The 17,441-nt window shown below is 38.6% G+C and overlaps 2 protein-coding genes across 3 annotated transcripts; one reads left to right on the forward strand and one right to left on the reverse strand.

Moving 5' to 3' along the window:
• Positions 1 to 628: 628 nt before the first annotated feature.
• LOC119719080 (cholesterol 24-hydroxylase-like) lies at positions 629 to 15,149 on the reverse strand. Of its 2 annotated transcripts, none has more exons than XM_038188388.1 (13): positions 15,063 to 15,149; positions 5,047 to 5,124; positions 4,648 to 4,729; positions 4,148 to 4,308; positions 3,859 to 3,997; positions 2,898 to 3,011; positions 2,321 to 2,555; positions 2,057 to 2,129; positions 1,841 to 1,925; positions 1,626 to 1,736; positions 1,269 to 1,357; positions 1,064 to 1,130; positions 629 to 908 (listed from the first exon to the last, which is right to left on the reverse strand). In XM_038188388.1, the coding sequence occupies exons 2-13, from the start codon at positions 5,106 to 5,108 to the stop codon at positions 768 to 770; spliced, it is 1,359 nt and encodes a 452-aa protein (XP_038044316.1). In that variant the 5' UTR covers positions 5,109 to 5,124; positions 15,063 to 15,149; the 3' UTR covers positions 629 to 767. The 2 variants fall into 2 exon arrangements, with proteins under 2 accessions (XP_038044316.1, XP_038044315.1); XM_038188387.1 differs by lacking the exon at positions 15,063 to 15,149 and adding an exon at positions 5,724 to 6,118.
• LOC119719082 (protein Abitram-like) lies at positions 8,034 to 16,668 on the forward strand. Its single transcript, XM_038188391.1, has 5 exons — positions 8,034 to 8,207; positions 9,806 to 9,857; positions 10,562 to 10,691; positions 12,946 to 13,092; positions 15,148 to 16,668. The coding sequence occupies exons 1-5, from the start codon at positions 8,048 to 8,050 to the stop codon at positions 15,343 to 15,345; spliced, it is 687 nt and encodes a 228-aa protein (XP_038044319.1). The 5' UTR covers positions 8,034 to 8,047; the 3' UTR covers positions 15,346 to 16,668.
• Positions 16,669 to 17,441: the final 773 nt, after the last annotated feature.

Consider the following 17,441-nt stretch of genomic DNA (forward strand, 5'->3'; position numbering starts at 1 on the left):
CAAAATATATTCTAAAAGAAATTACAAACTTTTTGAGCAACTTTTTTAACTCCGTGCATTCGTTAAAGAAATTGTCATGGCAATGTGTTTCCGGTTACCGTTTAACAAAGATGTAAATTTATTAGCAAAGCTACAAAATCTGACGACATTCTTTTACCAACTTTGCAAATTTAATAACTTTCAATTTTCTTTAATCAAAGATAAATTTTAATTCAGAGGATACTAACAGAAAAAAATGCTTAGTTTGAACATTTGCTACGTCATGATTTTCGAAATCGCAGTCTTTATAATAACAATTTGAGTTAGAGCAAAAAAAAATGCTTTTAAAATAGGCAGTAAATAAACAAAATCTTGAACCATCTTATTATTAAAAATTGCAAGGCGTACCTAACATTATAAACTGTGAATGGGTCTTATTCACGAGTTGGCCATTTTTGTCGAGTTCCCTGAACGTATTTCTTTAAGTGTGAACTGTTCAATGGGATGGCGCCAGACTATCTATGCAGGCACAATGCAGCATTATTTTACTGTCTTTTTTAATCTGGTTTTAAACATTAGGGAATTTGTAATTACAAATTTAAAATTATTCATTGAAGCAGACTGGAATTAATTAGGAATTAACTTGCTTTCGTTTTTCTTCGCAAGTTCCAAAAATTAAGAATTTACCTCACTTTCAATTCAATATGGCCAACTCGTGAATACGGCCCATTTAAAAAGTCATCTCGACTCTACTCGTTTTGGTCGGCATGACTCGTCTCTACTCGGATTTACTCGGCTAGGGTGATGTAGTTCCGACTTCTGCCCTTCGGCTTCAGCGTCAGCTCCTGAAGTATCTCAAATCCCTGACCAGGGACGAGCTCAAAGTCGAACTTCTTGAGTAGTTTGGCCATGATAACTCGTGCCTCGATCTAAAAAGGTTTATAAGGGGACCAAATAAATACTGAGTTTTCTTGAGAAATCTAAACCCAATTCATGATTCCTGCTCTGCAATCTCACCAATGGTTTGAAGGAATAGTTTAGGAGGAGAAAAGGGGGTATAAATGTTGTATGAGCGGAATCTTACCAGAGCGAAGGGTTGACCAATGCAAGAACGATGTCCAAGAGAGAATGGAAAATATGCATACAAAGTCCTGCAACCAAACGAAAGTCATGCTGATCAGATCAGTGCAGCTGTTCAAGGTGTGTTTAAAAGTTATTAGAGGACCTCATCTGTACATATTCGGTTACGAAAATAGCAACAACAAAATTCTTGAGAAAGAAATACTCACTTGTCTTCATTGTCCTTGAACCGATCAGGATCAAAGTCGAGAGGGTTTTTGAAATACTCCCCATTTCTTCCCATGACATAGGCATTCAGCTGGAATCAACAAATTAGCAAAATTATTTAAATGGACAATAACATTTCTTTTTGAATTTCATATATTTCACATCGTATTCATTATAATTCATAGCAAGAGAATGAAGAACTGTTCCCGGGCACGGACATCAGCGGCGGTTACCCAATAATTCATAGTTTTCTTCGTTTTAACTTAATTTGCTTCTTATAAATAGCCTACAATACCAGTCCAGAAATGTTAATTATAGAATGACTTGAATTTAAAAACTGAATGAAATCTCAAGCTTACCCAAACTGTGGTCCCCGCTGGTACTGTGTAACCTCGTACTTCAACGTCGTACCCAAGATCACGGCTTGTGGAGAACGCGGGCGGCCAGAGTCGCAACGTCTCCTTCAATACCTGAATAAAAGAGTAACATAAAGATGGCGCGACCGTTTAAGTAATCTTAATAAATTTCCTAAATAAAAAATAAATGCATTTGAAAAAAATATGAATTTACGAACCATCATCATGTAGTCCAGCTTGCCGAGGTCTGAGTATGCAACGTAATCGTTGTCACCCATCACTGCTACAGCCTCAGTCTTCAATCTGTTATATACAGAGGAAAATAAAACACCCTTGTTGACTATCTGTAACTTTTTTCATCCTAATCTAAGAAAACGAAAGCCTGACGTGACCAGCATTACACGGTTTAAGTTGGAAAAAGAAAAAGGTTTTACCTGTGCATGACATCCGGGTGATGACCAAGCTCAACGAGGGCGAAAGCCAGGGTGTTTGCCGTTGTCTCTTGTCCTGAAACAGATGGAGAGACAGGTGTTAAAATGCAGATATTTCCGAGAAAAGGTTTGAAGTCTCAAAATGGTGCAACAGAAAACAAAGTGTTCATCCCTCCTTTGAGATGCTTGTAAAATAATGCCCAACCACATTAAAGTAAACATGCTTGAATGAAACCTCAGTTCCTTAGATGTGAACCGTCTCCTTACCTGCCAAGAAGAATGAGACGAATTCATCCAGCATCTCCTCCATCTTGAAGTCCTCGTCTCCTTCAAGGTCCTCCGAGGCTTGTAGGATGTAAGTCAGAATGTCTTGAGGGAGATCCTCCCCTTTCCTCTTGGCTTCCAAACGGCGCTTAACGCACTCCCGTCCCGTCTCACGGAGGAACGTGATGGCCTCGCCTACTTGGTGACGATACTGACGATCGGACGGCAATGGGCTGAACTTTGATTAGATAAAAGAAAATAGAGCAATCTTATTGGACGATAGCGTCTGTACTGGCAATCAGACGACAGAGAGCTGAATTTAAATTGGACTGAAAGCAAACTTTGTTTTTAATTTGACAATTTCTTTAGGCAGTTACAACTCTGCTCGAAATCTAATTGCAACGGTCTGAAATATTATTGGGTGATTTAAAGTTGATCATTTGAATAAGACGTCTTCATTGATCAGACGGTTGTTATGATTAGATGTTTATTTGAATTCAGCAATGTCATTCGATGGAAACCTTAACGTTTCCTTATTTGGTGGACTTTTTTTAATTGGATATATACAAATCATACTTACTTCTTTCCATGGAGCTTTGAATGAGTTTTGTATGCCTTGCATCGTCATCGTCAGAGCTTTCACAAACGGAGATTCTGTTTCCTCAGTGATGTTCAGCCGGAGATCAAATGCGACCTTTCAAATACAAAATGTCACTGTACTGTTGAGTGATTATGTAAACATGTAAACCTCCAATGGCTTTGCTCAGCGATAACATTTTTTTTTCTTCAAAGCTCCATTTTCAATGACACAATTTCTTGTGCAGAACCTTTTAAATGATAACCATGCATGATTTGTCATCTCTCAGGCCTTTGAACAGCGGCGTAGCTGCGGGGGGGGGGGGGGGCGTAGTTCGCGCCCCCAGTCGCCCCCCCCCCCCCCACACTGAAAATTTGGCATACGAAGAAAAGCACAGTCATATGAGGTACCATGATTAGCTGGAAGAACATAAAATCCCTTTTTTCAGCGATTTTGTGCGTATTTTTTTTTTACCATAACTTGTTTTTTTTTCGCGAGTGACTGTTTATTGTAACGTCCCCTGGAAATCGAATAACGGAGGTATTGTCTAATGTAGCCATGATATACGTTTGGAACAGCGCCCCATGTGAAGATGGTGTCACCCCCACCCCACCTCCACTATTTGATTTCGCGGAGGGCAGGTGTCCGGTGAAAAAAAAAAGCTGTCTACCTTTCAGCACGGATGACTTTTTTGGGCGTCCCTCCATTGTAATCTCAAACCCCCATACGCCCCCTAGATCGAGAACCCTAGCTACGCCGCTGCCTTTTGAAAAGGCTCCAGGATTTAAGACAGGTCTGAGATATGATTGTGTGAAATAGCAGATAATTCGGGTTCTGACAGATACTAGTCTCCTCCATGCACCCTTTCTTCCTTCAATATAATTTATTCAGGTATGCTAGTCAAGGGTTACAGTTACTGAGATCTCGTATCGCAATAAACTCCAAACCTTCTTTTTGTCTTTACCTTAGCAATGACATCAAGGGTAAGACGATTAAACTCGTCCAGCATCGCCACCTCTGTCTTCCCGTCCGCAATCGTTGTCAACCTATTCACCAACACGTCTGCGCTGAAGTTAAACTGGTCCATCAGGCTCATCAAATATCTGTGAGTAAAATCAAATCAGTTTTGTGATTATCTTCAATCCTTAAAAGTTGCCCGGGGATCATCTTACATACAAGTAAATACCCATAATGTCCGGGTTGACAACAGTTTTCGGAATACTGTTTAAACAAATGTTCTCGGTATTGCTTACTTCCTGTGGAAAGCTGGGCTGAAGAGCGCACGTCGCTTGGCGTGTTTACTGGGGACGGTTTCCGTTATAAGGCCATTACCCATGAACCTCGTTCCAAAGACGTTACTCAGATACCTGTAGCCACTGTAGGGTTTGATGTGTGCTACTGTAGTGAAGACTTCCTGAAATAAAACAGGAGTGTGAATCTCAGCTTTAAAGCTGATTTCAGCTTTTGTGAGTGTTGGATTTCACCTTTTTTTAGCTTTTTCCCTCACTTGCTGTGTACAAAAGTATAGTTCAGCTTTTTAACACCTTTTTCAGCTGTTTTCAGCTATTTTTATCAGTGGTCACTCACACCCCTGATAAAAAATGAATTAAAAATTTTGCTTTAAATCGGTCATCTTTAACTGTTTCTCGAATGACAAATCATCCGAGTTTTGACTGAGATAAAGGAGAATTATTATGGACGACGTGTAAATTTATTAAACGGGATGAGTTTTAAGATTAGAAGCATTACGAACCTTGTGAAATGGTGCATCTAAGGCCATGACAATAGCACGATGCATCAGAAATATATGATACACTGGACCATACTCCTTCATCCTGTTACAATGATAAAAGCACAAAAGCTCATTGACTTGTTTTATATTCTGAGAAGTGGGGGGGGGGGGGTGCCGCCGTTGGGGGATAGGCTTTGAACGCGGGGATAAGTACCTCTGTCCATCCCCCCCCCCCCCCCCCCCAGTGTGCCCCGGTGCATATGCCCCCTCTCCTTCCTCTGCTGTGCCCTTCCCAGGCTCCCACCCTCAGTATAGCGACTGTGAACGACTAATTATACATACGACTTTTTCATATCATCAGATGTGATCGCCGTTTGAAAAGTATGTCTTTTAACAAAAGTCCCGTAAAGGCCTACTTACAGATCGTACAGGTATTCTGGTAGATTACTCCCCTCGTGTACACGCTTCCGTAAGGTCGACATGTTTCCTGTGAAGAAACTATAAAACCAAACATTCTTGTGGTAGTTTTACAGGATATTTAATCAGCCAAGGTTATACATGTGGATAGCCCCATAAATGTGGCAAATTTACTGGACTACCTCCGTAAAAGCCACACTTCCACCATGTACAAAAACATGTAGAACTTTGTCAAATTTTGATTTTCACATTTAGGCTTAGTTTGTAGTTTATTTTTGCTTTAGAAGCACACTCACCCTCTTTATAGGCTAATCAGAAAGTGATGCCTTTTCCAGATGTCTAATTTTCGTGAAATTTCAGGTTGAAATTTTGATGCGCAAACGTGTGCAAACGAATCTGGAAATTTCACGAAAAATAGACATCTGAAAAAGGCATCACTTTCTGATTAGCCTTTAAAGAGGGTGAGTATGCTTCTAAAGCAAAAAAAGTAAGCCTAAAATGTGAAAATCAAAATTTGGAAGTTCTACATGTTTTTGTACATGGTGCAAGTGTGCATGGCCTTTACTTACGGAGGTAGTCCAGTAAATTGGCCACATTTATGGGGTTAACATGTTTACTGAAGATTTGGTGGATAGGGGCTACAATGGGAATGGCATTACACGCCAAACAAGTTCACCTACCTGTCTCTTTTTGGACCCGGTATATGAGCATAGAGACTGTGACAGTAGGCAAAATAGACCACCAGAAATAGAAACACTGAGAGCAGTAGACCAGCGAATACGCCGAGTACACCGAGCGGTGAAAACAACTCCATGGTGTGTAGTTTATCAACAGGTGCACAGTCAGAATGTCAGAGTCCTTAATTAATTGGTCCTACAACAGGTGTATTAGAAGTTGTCTCTGCGGAAAATATTCGCACAAATTGTCTTTTCCCGCAGCGTACTATAGGTATGTTCAGTTCTCAGTCGGGGCCTCGATTGTACGCCTGAGCTGTTCCCGATCCAGTTATACCATTGCTCATTCCCGAAGTCAAAGTCGACAAACCGTGGAATGCGGTCATCATGCATACCTATGAAGCTTAATCATATCATATGAAGGACACAAATACCGAAATGAACTTATCAAGCCGTAAAAATTGACCTTTGACTGCACCGTCAGAGGCATAAATCGGGCAGCTATGGGGTAAAGTGCACGGCTATACTACATGCTGTTATAAGCTATTAAGTAATTAATATATTTAATTTTATAATCATGGTAACTGATTTTTTAAAGGAATGCTTATATTGAGCCACTTGTGTCAACAAGAATATTAAAACACAACTGGAGAATTTGTTAATTTGTCTCAGGGTATATAAAGAATCACCGACGTTAATTGGTATGGTGACTCGCTCGTCCGCATCCCCTTTTCTAATTTCTTTCCCCGCCCATGACATAATAAGTCGACACTTATCCTCGTGATTCTGTGCAGGCAATTATTGAAATTGTTAAGACTGCAATCAGGATAGATACCATTGTTCTAGCTCGATTGTTCACAACATTTTGCCGAACCTTTAGACTCCTCTTCAGACGCAAAGTTTGACGACTCTGCCACTTGATTTCGGGGGGAATGACCGCTCGGACACTCAACTCAAAAAGTGCGCGCGAGTTCAAACCTCAAACCATTTCAACGGAAATGGAGATTGAAAAGGGACACATTAATATTTTTCTCCCATTTCCAGTTAAAAATATCAACATGTGATTTGTAAAGTTCAACACACATCAAAGCTTTTTCTTCAAGAATTTAATAAATTTAGCCTTTTGGGACAATTTTAGGATCACTCTCCTACTGCAGTATAACATTAAATCGTAAATTAAACTTATTTTTAAAAAATTTGCACGCATCCACAAATACAAGAAGAAATAGGCCTATTGAAATGATGGCCGCTGATGTTGCGTTTTTAAGAATACACAAATTACCTCGATATGAAGGCTAAACTTTGTATCATTACGTAAATAAAAATTTCAATTTAAAAAATCGGCAAATTCTAATTACTTTGAAAGGTTGGTTGACATACGTAAAATGGCTACGAAATCATCGAACTCGCATCTTGCGTAATCGGAAAAGCTTTATGCCGGAAAAGAAAATGCCGGAAAAGAAAAGGAAAACATGGGGATATAAACTTTTAAAAAGGAAAGAATAATAAAGCATTAACTTGATCAATTTTAAAGCTATAATGCTGCTGTACTTTTCGACAAAAATGATCGATTCTGATTATAAAGTCCATCATCATTCATTCAATTTTTCATTATCATTCAATTTTTACATTTCAATAACTTTATTTCCACTTCATACATGAGCAATTCCAGCTCTTTTTGTACGTCTGACCGCATAATTGTATAAGATCGTAAAGTTGGTAGCACATTTTGTTTGGCCTGTAATTGTTTTCTCTTCATTACATGTCACATATTAGTAATGTATCACATTCACACTGCTCATTGAACAATCTGACATCCTACGTCCGAACATGATTACGGAATTGCCCCCAAAATACAACATACGATAATACATAAATACCAAAACACCAAGGAACAATACATGACAGTTGGTGGAGGGGACCGTTACCCTGTACCTTGTAGATCAAACTCCCGAACGGTCCACCAGGGACTAAACTCCCGAACGGTCCACCAGGGACTAAACTGGAAGTTGACGAGAGTGGATTAATGTCCTTAAGAAGCAGTGCTTGCACGGGACCACTAAATGACAGAATTTAGAAACAGAAAACCATTCCAAAAAAATGCATGCGAATCGATCAAATTGAATAGGGCCTTACGTTAATCAAATTAAAAGAAACACGAAACAGATAATATTTTCAGGTAAACTTAATTATTTATCAACGTAACATCACCGTTTAGTAAACAAGTGCCATCGATTCGAATATCTGTGATGGATGCAGATAAATTCAACTATTCCCCTTGCATCGTCGTGTGGATACCGTGTTTTGTTCAGGCGCCCTCAATTGGGCTGATGATTTATCTCATAATCAAAATGGCGGCGCCCATGGAGGAAGAAATAAATGTTAGCGTTGAGAATGAACTCAGTCGGATTGGACAAGATGACCAATCTCCTCTCTCGGGAACACATCCATCTGTCGTGGAAAGATACTATACGGCGGGTTACAAGACTGGTGAGTTGGTTCTGAGTTATGATCTGTAAATCACAATTTAAATTTAATTTTGTTTTTCTCAGGCATGTTCATCATTGTTCATGATGTTGTTCACCGGCACCATGTCCATGTTCACCCACGGCGCGCGGCGCAAACGCGTGGGTTAAACTTAAAGGCCATGTCTCGTACTACTGCGCCTATTGCTCGGAAATAATGTAGTATCTAGACGCTACTTCAGCGGTTGTGTACAAAGTCCATGGAGAGTCAAGACAATTTTCTAAGTATTTCCTAACAAAATTGGAAAATGTTTCTCTGTTCATTTCAACATTTTTGCATTGACTGACTTAGTTTAATTATTCAGATGATCATGATGATGTATGAAGAAAAAAGTTGCGTCAGGTTGCAACATTTTTTCCGCCTGGTTTAACGATTTTTCCCCCTTTTACATGCGAGACTCGGTAAACTCTCTATCAATATCATGCAATCAAATTAATCACAGTATAAAACATTGCAGTGTCAATGCAATAGCGCCCTCTACCAAGTCTTCCAATGAGCAGTCTGTAAAATACATGTTTGCACTGTATGACTGCCTAAACTGTGACCAGAAAAAAAATGCAAACTTTAACAATTCCAAACCACTTAGAAACTGTTCATGACTTGCGTTTTTTAAGTACATGTATCAAAAATCCTCAAGACAATAAGTGGCACCTCAGAATGCCAAGAAATGCAAGGGAGGCGGGGCATTCAGAAATGAATTTTTATCATTTTTTTTTGGCATGAGTCATTACATTAGGTAGGCCCATGTACTCTTTAATAACAATCACAAATGAAAAAAGGCATCATGAAAAAATATGTTGTCCGTTGATGTGTGTAATTAACCTTCTTTTCTGTCCGTTGTTGCTTGGCTTGTTTGAAGTTAATTCACTCTTTAGCATAATTACAACATGTTTTTTCGTCCCATGAAAAGTCAAATGTGTTGAAAACAACTTCAGTGATTTCTCAATCAAAACACCAGAACTCCTGAGATTGTTTAGGAGAGGCCACCCACTCTGCTTTCCTGTCAAGGAGTAATAGAGGAGCACACCACCCAGAATCAGCCATTATCTTCATCCGAAAAATACCCTTTCACTAGGACACACCCCTACAATTTAGTCTTACTACCTGGTGCGTTTACATCCATTTTGTGGGATAATTGAGATGTTACCTGTCATGAACAAATTGACAATAGATCCAACAGATTAGCCTTTCCAATCCTTAGAGTGTTGTGGGGTCTTTTAAGGAAACCGTTAAAGTTGGGCGGGGGATTGTGTCTTGACATTAATGGGCTGGTTCTAGATAGACAGACAATGCTAGAAGGATTATGGATAAACAACTAAACAAACTAATCGACAATCAGACTTGCCCCCTCCCTGATCTGTTGATCAACCTGATTTCCCCGTAATGCCCAGTTGCATTTTCAATAGTCAATCACACATGCCTCAAATCTGTTTGTATTTTGGATCAGATTTTTTTCCACCTAACTACTCAACATTATCATGCAAATTTCTCAATAGATGTGCTTTAACAAAATCTTTCAATACAAAAAAAATGTAATGTAAAAATTCTTTAATTTTTTTCAGATATGAATGGGAATTCTTGCGAAGACTTTTGTATACTGAAACACTCCAACAAGTAAGAATAGTTTATATATTTGTTTTAATGACCCTGAATCAAATAATAGATGATACCTATATATATCAGGAACTTAACTTTTCTGAATCAGATAGGAGAATTTATAATCTTTTTCTATAAATAACCTTTTGATAAACAGAGAAAACAAAACCACCAAAACAAACAACCCAACAACTCAACAATTCGGTTGTCTTTTTCAATATACAGTGTGTATCAATAACAAAAAATGCAAACAAAATTTAACAGAATGCCAGACGCAGAATGTGTAACCAGCATAAATAATATAGGTATGGTTTGAAAGGTACGCCTTTTTCACTTTAAAATGAGACATCAAACATTCAAATCTGACAATTTTTGACAGAGTTATGAGTAATTTTCCAAGAGAGGTCAAATTGACCATGGGACCAAGTTTTCAATTTTAGGCATTGGGACAAAGGTAGCCTAATTGCCTCTGTGTGACTACTTGCCTGGCCTACAAAAAAAATGTGTTTAGCGAGTAAACACAGTTCTAAACACTTTCTTGCTATCAGTTTGTAAACATGTTTACATACCAAACATTTTTAGCATGAGGTGATGGCAAGAAAGTGGTTGAATTTTGTTTGCATTCTTTTGATACACACTGTAGATATTAAGAAGAACCATGTTCTTTTACTCTGTTGAAATTCTTGTACCTAATTAACTGGGGGTTTTGTTTTCGCTTGAAGAGTTTGCCTGATAACGGTTGCGAAAGGTCATCCATTGATCCGGGAAAACAAAAAGATTCTGAAGGTAGATTTCCAAGTTGGAGCAAACACGAACAGAATGCAGAATAAGGTCGTTGGCAAACGGAAAAAGGTAAGCAATTTTGAGAGATTTTAATTGTTTATAGCTTTGTCTTCAGTGCACTAAGTTATTGATTTTTTTCTGAAGGAATGTAAGAAATTCTGCAACCTTTAAAATTTTATGGTGAACATTAATTTTGTTGTTATTCATTCTGACATTGCAAATATATGTACATTTCAATAATCACAAAATATTTTAGTAATTAGCTAATTGTGTAATTTGCCAATTCATAAATTAAGTAACTCCTTTTTCTCATTCTTTTTAATGATAACGAAATTAGTTTACTTTGCAGCTATCCAGAATTTATTTTAAAAATTAATCTTAACAGGTTTAATAGACTCATTAATTCCTGAAAATGTAATTAGGTTAGCTCAACTCCCCCACCCCCTCCAATCAACTCGAACTTGCCGGCTATCACCTTCAAAAGACAGAAAGATTAATCATCAGAAAACCACAGAAAAAAAATTAATTGGCGGGTGCCTTTAAGTGTGTCAGGCTTACGTGCTCCCTCCACTTGTCCAATCTCATTTCTCTCAAGGGGTCTGTCACTGGGCATTACCTGAGTGCTTCCCGAGCTTAAGGTTTCAACAGGGCGTGGGTGTCTTTCAATATTTGCCCGGTCCTCCAAATGAATTCCGTCCCGGCACGAGATGTCTTCTAGTTCTCTTATTATTTGTTTCCTCTCCGCCATGTCCCGTAGGTGTTTGCTCCGCACTTCCTTCCCTTCCTCCGGTTTGTTTGTCCATTATGTGGTGTTGTCGGCTGGTTGTTTGTGTTACGGGTGTTTGGCCGTGTCGTAGGAGGTCGGTGGAATGGGGGTGGGGTGGGGTTGAACAACTTGTGCGTCATTTCACTAAATCAGTCCATCAGCTTGCTTCATCTCCAACCCCCTTCCCCTCCTCCCACCCTCACTACTCAATACTCGGGTTACTAATTTAAAGATAAAATATTTGATCTGTACATGTAAACCAGTATTTGAGCAGAAAACGACGATGTTCCTTTACCAACACAATTCAGTGCACGTGAGATTTTAGTTTGGTTAAGGCTAATGTTGCGCAGTTAGTAGAAGTGTGAAACAAACACAAATTTCAACAGATGATTACTTCTATTTGAACAAATCTCAAGCGGTGTTTGCACAAACACCTCAAGTACTGTCAAAATGTATAAATGTATCAGGATATTTCTATGTAAACAATAACAACAACAACAACAACGACCAAACTTAAATGCGATTTAATTTAAGTATTGCGAGTTAACGGCTCGTGATTTTATTTCGAAATATAAGCCGAAAGGTTGTCAAGATTTCAATTTGTTTAGATTAGAAGACTGCAGACTATATGAAGAACAGCCACGCAAGCTATCCGTATTTTTGAAGTATAGAGAAAATAAACCGACTGAAATATACATTTGTTTTTGTTACTCAAAAAGGTACTAGGTAGAAGTGAGATACACATTGACACACATCTTACTAGGTGAACAAGGAAAGGGTCAAAGAAATTCCTTCAAAATGTCTCATCTACTTTTTATTGCTTAATGATGCAACCCCTCGCGTGACTTCGCAATGCAATCCTGTTTGAAACTTTGCGTCATGATTGTCCGAGAACAGACACCTGTCAATAATGTTTAATGTTATTGACTTTCAATGTTTAATAAGTGTGTTTGATCACTGTTAATGTAACGACCCTTTGTGGACACTAACAGTGGAATGTTTGCAGAAAGACACCTGACGCGCATTGCATAATTATGATATATGTGCAGCTGTGACAACAAAGTCAGTAAAGTCCATTGTTACTCTCAAACAATACAATTAAAATATTATCTAAGTTCCCAGCCCCAAATGGTATTAAATCAGTGAAAGGCTCACTACCAATCTTATCATAACCTTTCACCTTTGACCTGTCACCTCAGGTCAGTAAAAATAATTCCCCTCATTCTTGGTTTTTCGAAAAGTTTTCTTTGATTTTTTTTTTCGGTTTTACATACTGTTTATTTTGGTAAAATCAAATGCTGCCGTGAGACAATCCACATCACGTACTTATTTTCAACACGGTACATTATACATTTTTAATAAAAAAAAGATAGTCAAGAATGTTTTAAACTCATCGAAAACAAGAGAAAATGAAATAATTGACATAAGAGTCGACAAACAAAGATGGCCTCCTCCATTCTCCGAGCCAAAAAATCCAATAGTTTCAAGAAGAGCATAGGTGATGAAATTAAAGTCACGATTCTTTATGATTTTGTGCCGTTTTACTTTTTTTTTTAGGGTGGGCAGTGGCTGAACCAAACGGCTCAGCTTTGCAAAGTCACCTGCGCTGATGGCACCTGTTACACCATGTCCAGCTGCATCAACGGCAAACTCGTCGAAGTCAACGAAACACTTCTCCAAGAGCCCCAGCTCATTCAAACAAGGGTATGTTACAAACAAAATACCCGATGAATATGTTGTAAACATTTTGAGGCCTTGTCCCCTGTATTTCCCTTTGTAAATCTGCCCTTTTTCATCGCAAGTACGAATTCATTTATCAAACTCATTTTTATCGAATTCGGTTTTTTTTATCAGGACACACTCGGGTTGAAATAAAATCAGTGCAGGGGGCAAACATTTAATTTGACTTAATGTTAATCAACACCGTGCAATGGGCCTATGTATTTGAATATACATGTAGAATCTCTGGTTGTCTTCACTTTTTTTTATTTATTTGTTTAAAGATTTATCACAATGTTCCTTCGCAAATCATTTCCATCTTTTGTGTTCTCCTCTGTGCAATACCTCAAGTATTTAAAAACCACAATTGTCTGGATGTATGGGATTTTGGTGTGTCCTTCACACTCGTCATGATCCATAGGGACAGTGATGCGGTACACACGCACCGCACGTACGTGACAATATGCGCGTCTGTCCCGTAGAGCCTCGTACAGTGTGTCCCTGCTCATGATCCTACCCTGCTGTGTATGAATTATTATCAGCTGATCGCAGATATTGCGCAATCTACCGTCTGGCAAAACCGACAGCGAAATACAAAGTCTAGTTTTCGGTCCCGAGTCTTAAAGAAAATTCAGATTGCAATGTGATTCTTTTCTTTTTGTTTTTTTTAATACAAAACGTCTTGTGCTGTGATATAGCAATGAAAATGCTTGTTTCAGCGGGAGGTATTTGTGACTATGATCTTTTTGTCTCAGGTGAAATTCATTTTAAAGTAATGAATTTTCGTGTTTTGATAGAGTGTGTAATGTCCGTTCCTCAATTACTTCAAGTAACTTTTGTGTAAAATCTTACATAAACGAAGTCAAATGCACAAAAAATGTCTTTGTTTATTATTATGTACACTTGACACAGAGAAATATAAGAACACATGAACAGAGCACACTCTTTTTAATTGACTGCGTCAGTAATCAAAGCGAGTGAATGTTGCATAATTGTACAACAGATGGTCCAGTTTTATTGTAAGTGCAACCAAGAATGTTGTCTAAAAGTAACATTCATTGAAATGACGTAGAGTCTGGAAGGTAATGCTCCAGACAGTTATGTGCTTAATGTCTGTCAGCATCAGGTATGTTGTTTAGTGTCGGCACATTCATGAACATTCAGGGAATTATCAAGAAAGAGAAATAGAAGGTCATCATGTGAGATAAACCAATTCCCGCTGAATGGTTTTCTACCCATGATCTCTGGAGTGACATTGTTGTCTGGAAATGTATTCCCTATCAAGATTGATATCGGGGACAATAGATCAGCTCGCGTTGATCAGTTGTTTACGTCTGACAGCATTTTTTTTGTCTATTAAAGAGCAACCTGTTTATTATTTCTAAAAATCTTGAACCTTGAGACTGTTTACGCTGTTTCGCACCTGAAAACACGGCAGCTGATTTGTAGACAGGTGTACGCAATTAAGATTGTTCCCAGCTTATATATTGCACCTGTCAACAAAACAATCGTTCAAATCCTAGCAAATTACAAATCGGACATACCATATAAATATACGTACGTTTGTATTATGTTCTCTCGTGGCATTTTGCATTAAAGCGTAAATTTTGGAAACAAATTTTTCACATTATCGAGGCTTATCTAAAAAAAAAAACCCGTCGTATTTTGTATGTTATCTAGAAATAAAAAAGCAAGGGGTGACGTCGAATCAAACCTAGATCGATCACCCCCCAAAATACATGTATGTATAAAACATCAGTTGTAGTCGATTTAATTTCAAATTATGTTCCAACACTGTCTCCTACGCCTACACAGATGATTAAATGTCCTCATTTCCTAATAATGGTTGGTTTGTTTGCAATTGCAGCAGCCGTGTGTTTTGTTATGTAAATTAATTAACAATGAATGCACAAGAGTTCTGCCCATGCGTGTTCCTGTTGAACAAAAGTACATACCTCCGAGATGGCTACAGTGCAAACTGCCTATACATGAAGGTGATCGGAGTGGGTGGTATGATTGTTTGTATTTTCCTTTCTCCAGCCATGCGGTGAAGGCTACATCGCCATAGTGCTTCCTAAGCTCGGAGGATGTGACCAGCAGATGGAGAAACTCCTCACACCAGCTCAGTACGAGGCTGTTCTGAAAGCGAGGCTCGAGGAGAGAAAAGAAAAAGGACAGAGTACACCCGAAGATACTCCATCAACATCTGAAGGTCAATCATGTGATACCAGGGACTGAGAATACCACGCAAAATGTTTTACCAACTTGACATTTATTTGAGCTATTATTTAAATGAGATTTCCGCGGTCCTGTCTTACTGTCGATGTCACGTGTTTCAGTAACAGTCAGTGCGCATGTCTGAAGTGAACTGGTTGAGTGCACCTTCGTACAAACCCACAAGATAATGTATTTATATGTACATTTTTTCTCTCAAGTTCTTTTATATACATGTGTATCCAGTTCTGAACTTCTGAATGACATGTTGAAGATTGAGGGTTCAAATCAACCAGCGTAGGTCAAGTATCATATGTCAGAAGGTCAAAGAGTGCACAACTCTGGTGTATTCAATAATTGTTTTATGAAAATCCTTTAAAAAAATTTGTTTGCATAAAACGCACCTCTGCCTTTTTGAAAAATTCTCGGAAGTGCACGACGCGCATGGCACCCGCAGACTTGCACTAGACCACATTTCTGACACAGCGTCGTTCTCCAAACCAGATACAAAAACCCATCAAGCACACGTAAACTACAGCTGGACCCAACTATTGACTCGCTCTAATAACTTCCAGGGGTTAGGGTAGGCACACCAACGTCATCGATTTGCTTCGTAGAAAACCCACTTCAAAACTAGTTTGGGTGAAATTTGTGTGAGTGGCCTTGGAAGTGGTGCCTGTTCAAAAGCTAGCTGGGAAATATTTGGCTGAGAAAAAAAGCCTAACTTTCGATCTGTAAAAAAAGAAATGTACATTTCATTCAACTATACACTGTAAAAAATAATGGTTAAAACACTGTTGCACAATATGATTTTAACCAACATTGGTTTGAAATTACCTAATTTGGGTAAAAATTATCCAACTATTAGGGAAGAATTTGCCCAAGAATTTAACCTGTTGATATGTTGACCAACGTTGGTCTACATATCAACCTATTTGCCCAACGTTTTTACAGTGTAGTAGTATCCTTATGAAAAGCATTTCAACTACGCGTGGATCAAGGCTAATGCAAACCATATGAAAGGGATAAGGTCTCAAATGTGTAGAAATTTTCTGTACTGGAGTTGTTATAACTATACACACTTGTGAGATGGAACTGATTGAACTATCTGTCCATTTCGAAACATGTATGGCGGTTGGTTCATTTTGGGTTGTAAATATTTGTTCAAGTCAAACTTTGGACTTGTTTGTGTAGTTTTGAAATCGGCGATTTATGAATTGTATTTACTGGCATTTCTCTTCTCATTTTTTTTTTCGGAAAAAAATAACCATGTTTGGTATGACAGTTACTCTTTGCATTGAATAAATAAAGCATAACCGCCAAATATCTAATAAAGTGTTGCTAGAATGTCTTTTTCTTTCTTCTGTTATTTCAAATTATTATCGCACTACTTTGAATAAGGATTTGTAAAGAAACCAGTAACCTTTCTGAATTTGGTTTAGTGTTGAGTCATCATTCCTTTTACCTTGTATTTACGTATTAAGATCAATATTATTTGGCGGAGACTCAGCTGATTCGGGTCTCGAGCCTTACGGCAAACGCAGGTGTGCGGTACTACGGTGAGAGAAACAAACTCTAGACCCGTGGCCCCACCGCCATGGAAAAACAGATCGCCAGAGAGTGTATAGATCGTGAAAACAGATCTGGCAAATTGTGTTTTTCGACTTGTAGCGAGGGTACCCCTTGTGACACCTGCAATTGAGCGTGAAAGCAATGCCCCGGTAATAATTGGGTTTCCTTTGATGTATTGTTGGTCTGACAAAAGCTGTTTACTACTCGCCAAACCCGTATTTTGAGAAGTCAGCATAACACCACGACCCCTGGATGGGCTCTGCGCGGGTCACCAAGTTAAGGACCAAAAAACCTTGTCAATTTAAAGCACGGTGGGATTGTATATTATTAACAAAAAAAATAACTAGGTGAGTTAAAAAAAATGTATCGGCTCTGGTTGTAAATCAGCTTCCTTGGTTGTTGTTTTGTTCACCATTCGGGCACAACGCGGACCCGACCCAACTTGCTTTCCTGGGTACAAAGGTGGGATAAAAGTGCATTGTGTCGTGTGCCATTACACGAAGGTCACAACACCTTGCAGCGTGAAATCTCAGAGCGAGCATTGTTGT

The sequence above is a fragment of the Patiria miniata genome, unplaced genomic scaffold, assembly GCF_015706575.1.
Source record: "Patiria miniata isolate m_02_andy unplaced genomic scaffold, ASM1570657v1 HiC_scaffold_8, whole genome shotgun sequence".
NCBI classification, from domain to species: Eukaryota; Metazoa; Echinodermata; class Asteroidea; order Valvatida; family Asterinidae; genus Patiria; species Patiria miniata.

Excerpts from the sequence above, each read along its gene's own strand:
- LOC119719082 (XM_038188391.1), top strand. The coding sequence starts at position 8,048 with ATGATTTATCTCATAATCAAAATGGCGGCGCCCATGGAGGAAGAAATA. Across the intron at positions 8,208-9,805 it reads TACGGCGGGTTACAAGACTG|ATATGAATGGGAATTCTTGC; the intron begins GTGAGTTGGTTC and ends AATTTTTTTCAG. Across the intron at positions 13,093-15,147 it reads CCCAGCTCATTCAAACAAGG|CCATGCGGTGAAGGCTACAT; the intron begins GTATGTTACAAA and ends TCCTTTCTCCAG.
- LOC119719080 (XM_038188387.1), bottom strand. The coding sequence starts at position 5,857 with ATGGAGTTGTTTTCACCGCTCGGTGTACTCGGCGTATTCGCTGGTCTA. Across the intron at positions 3,012-3,858 it reads CCCTTGATGTCATTGCTAAG|GTCGCATTTGATCTCCGGCT; the intron begins GTAAAGACAAAA and ends TGTATTTGAAAG. Across the intron at positions 1,358-1,625 it reads CAGCGGGGACCACAGTTTGG|CTGAATGCCTATGTCATGGG; the intron begins GTAAGCTTGAGA and ends TGTTGATTCCAG.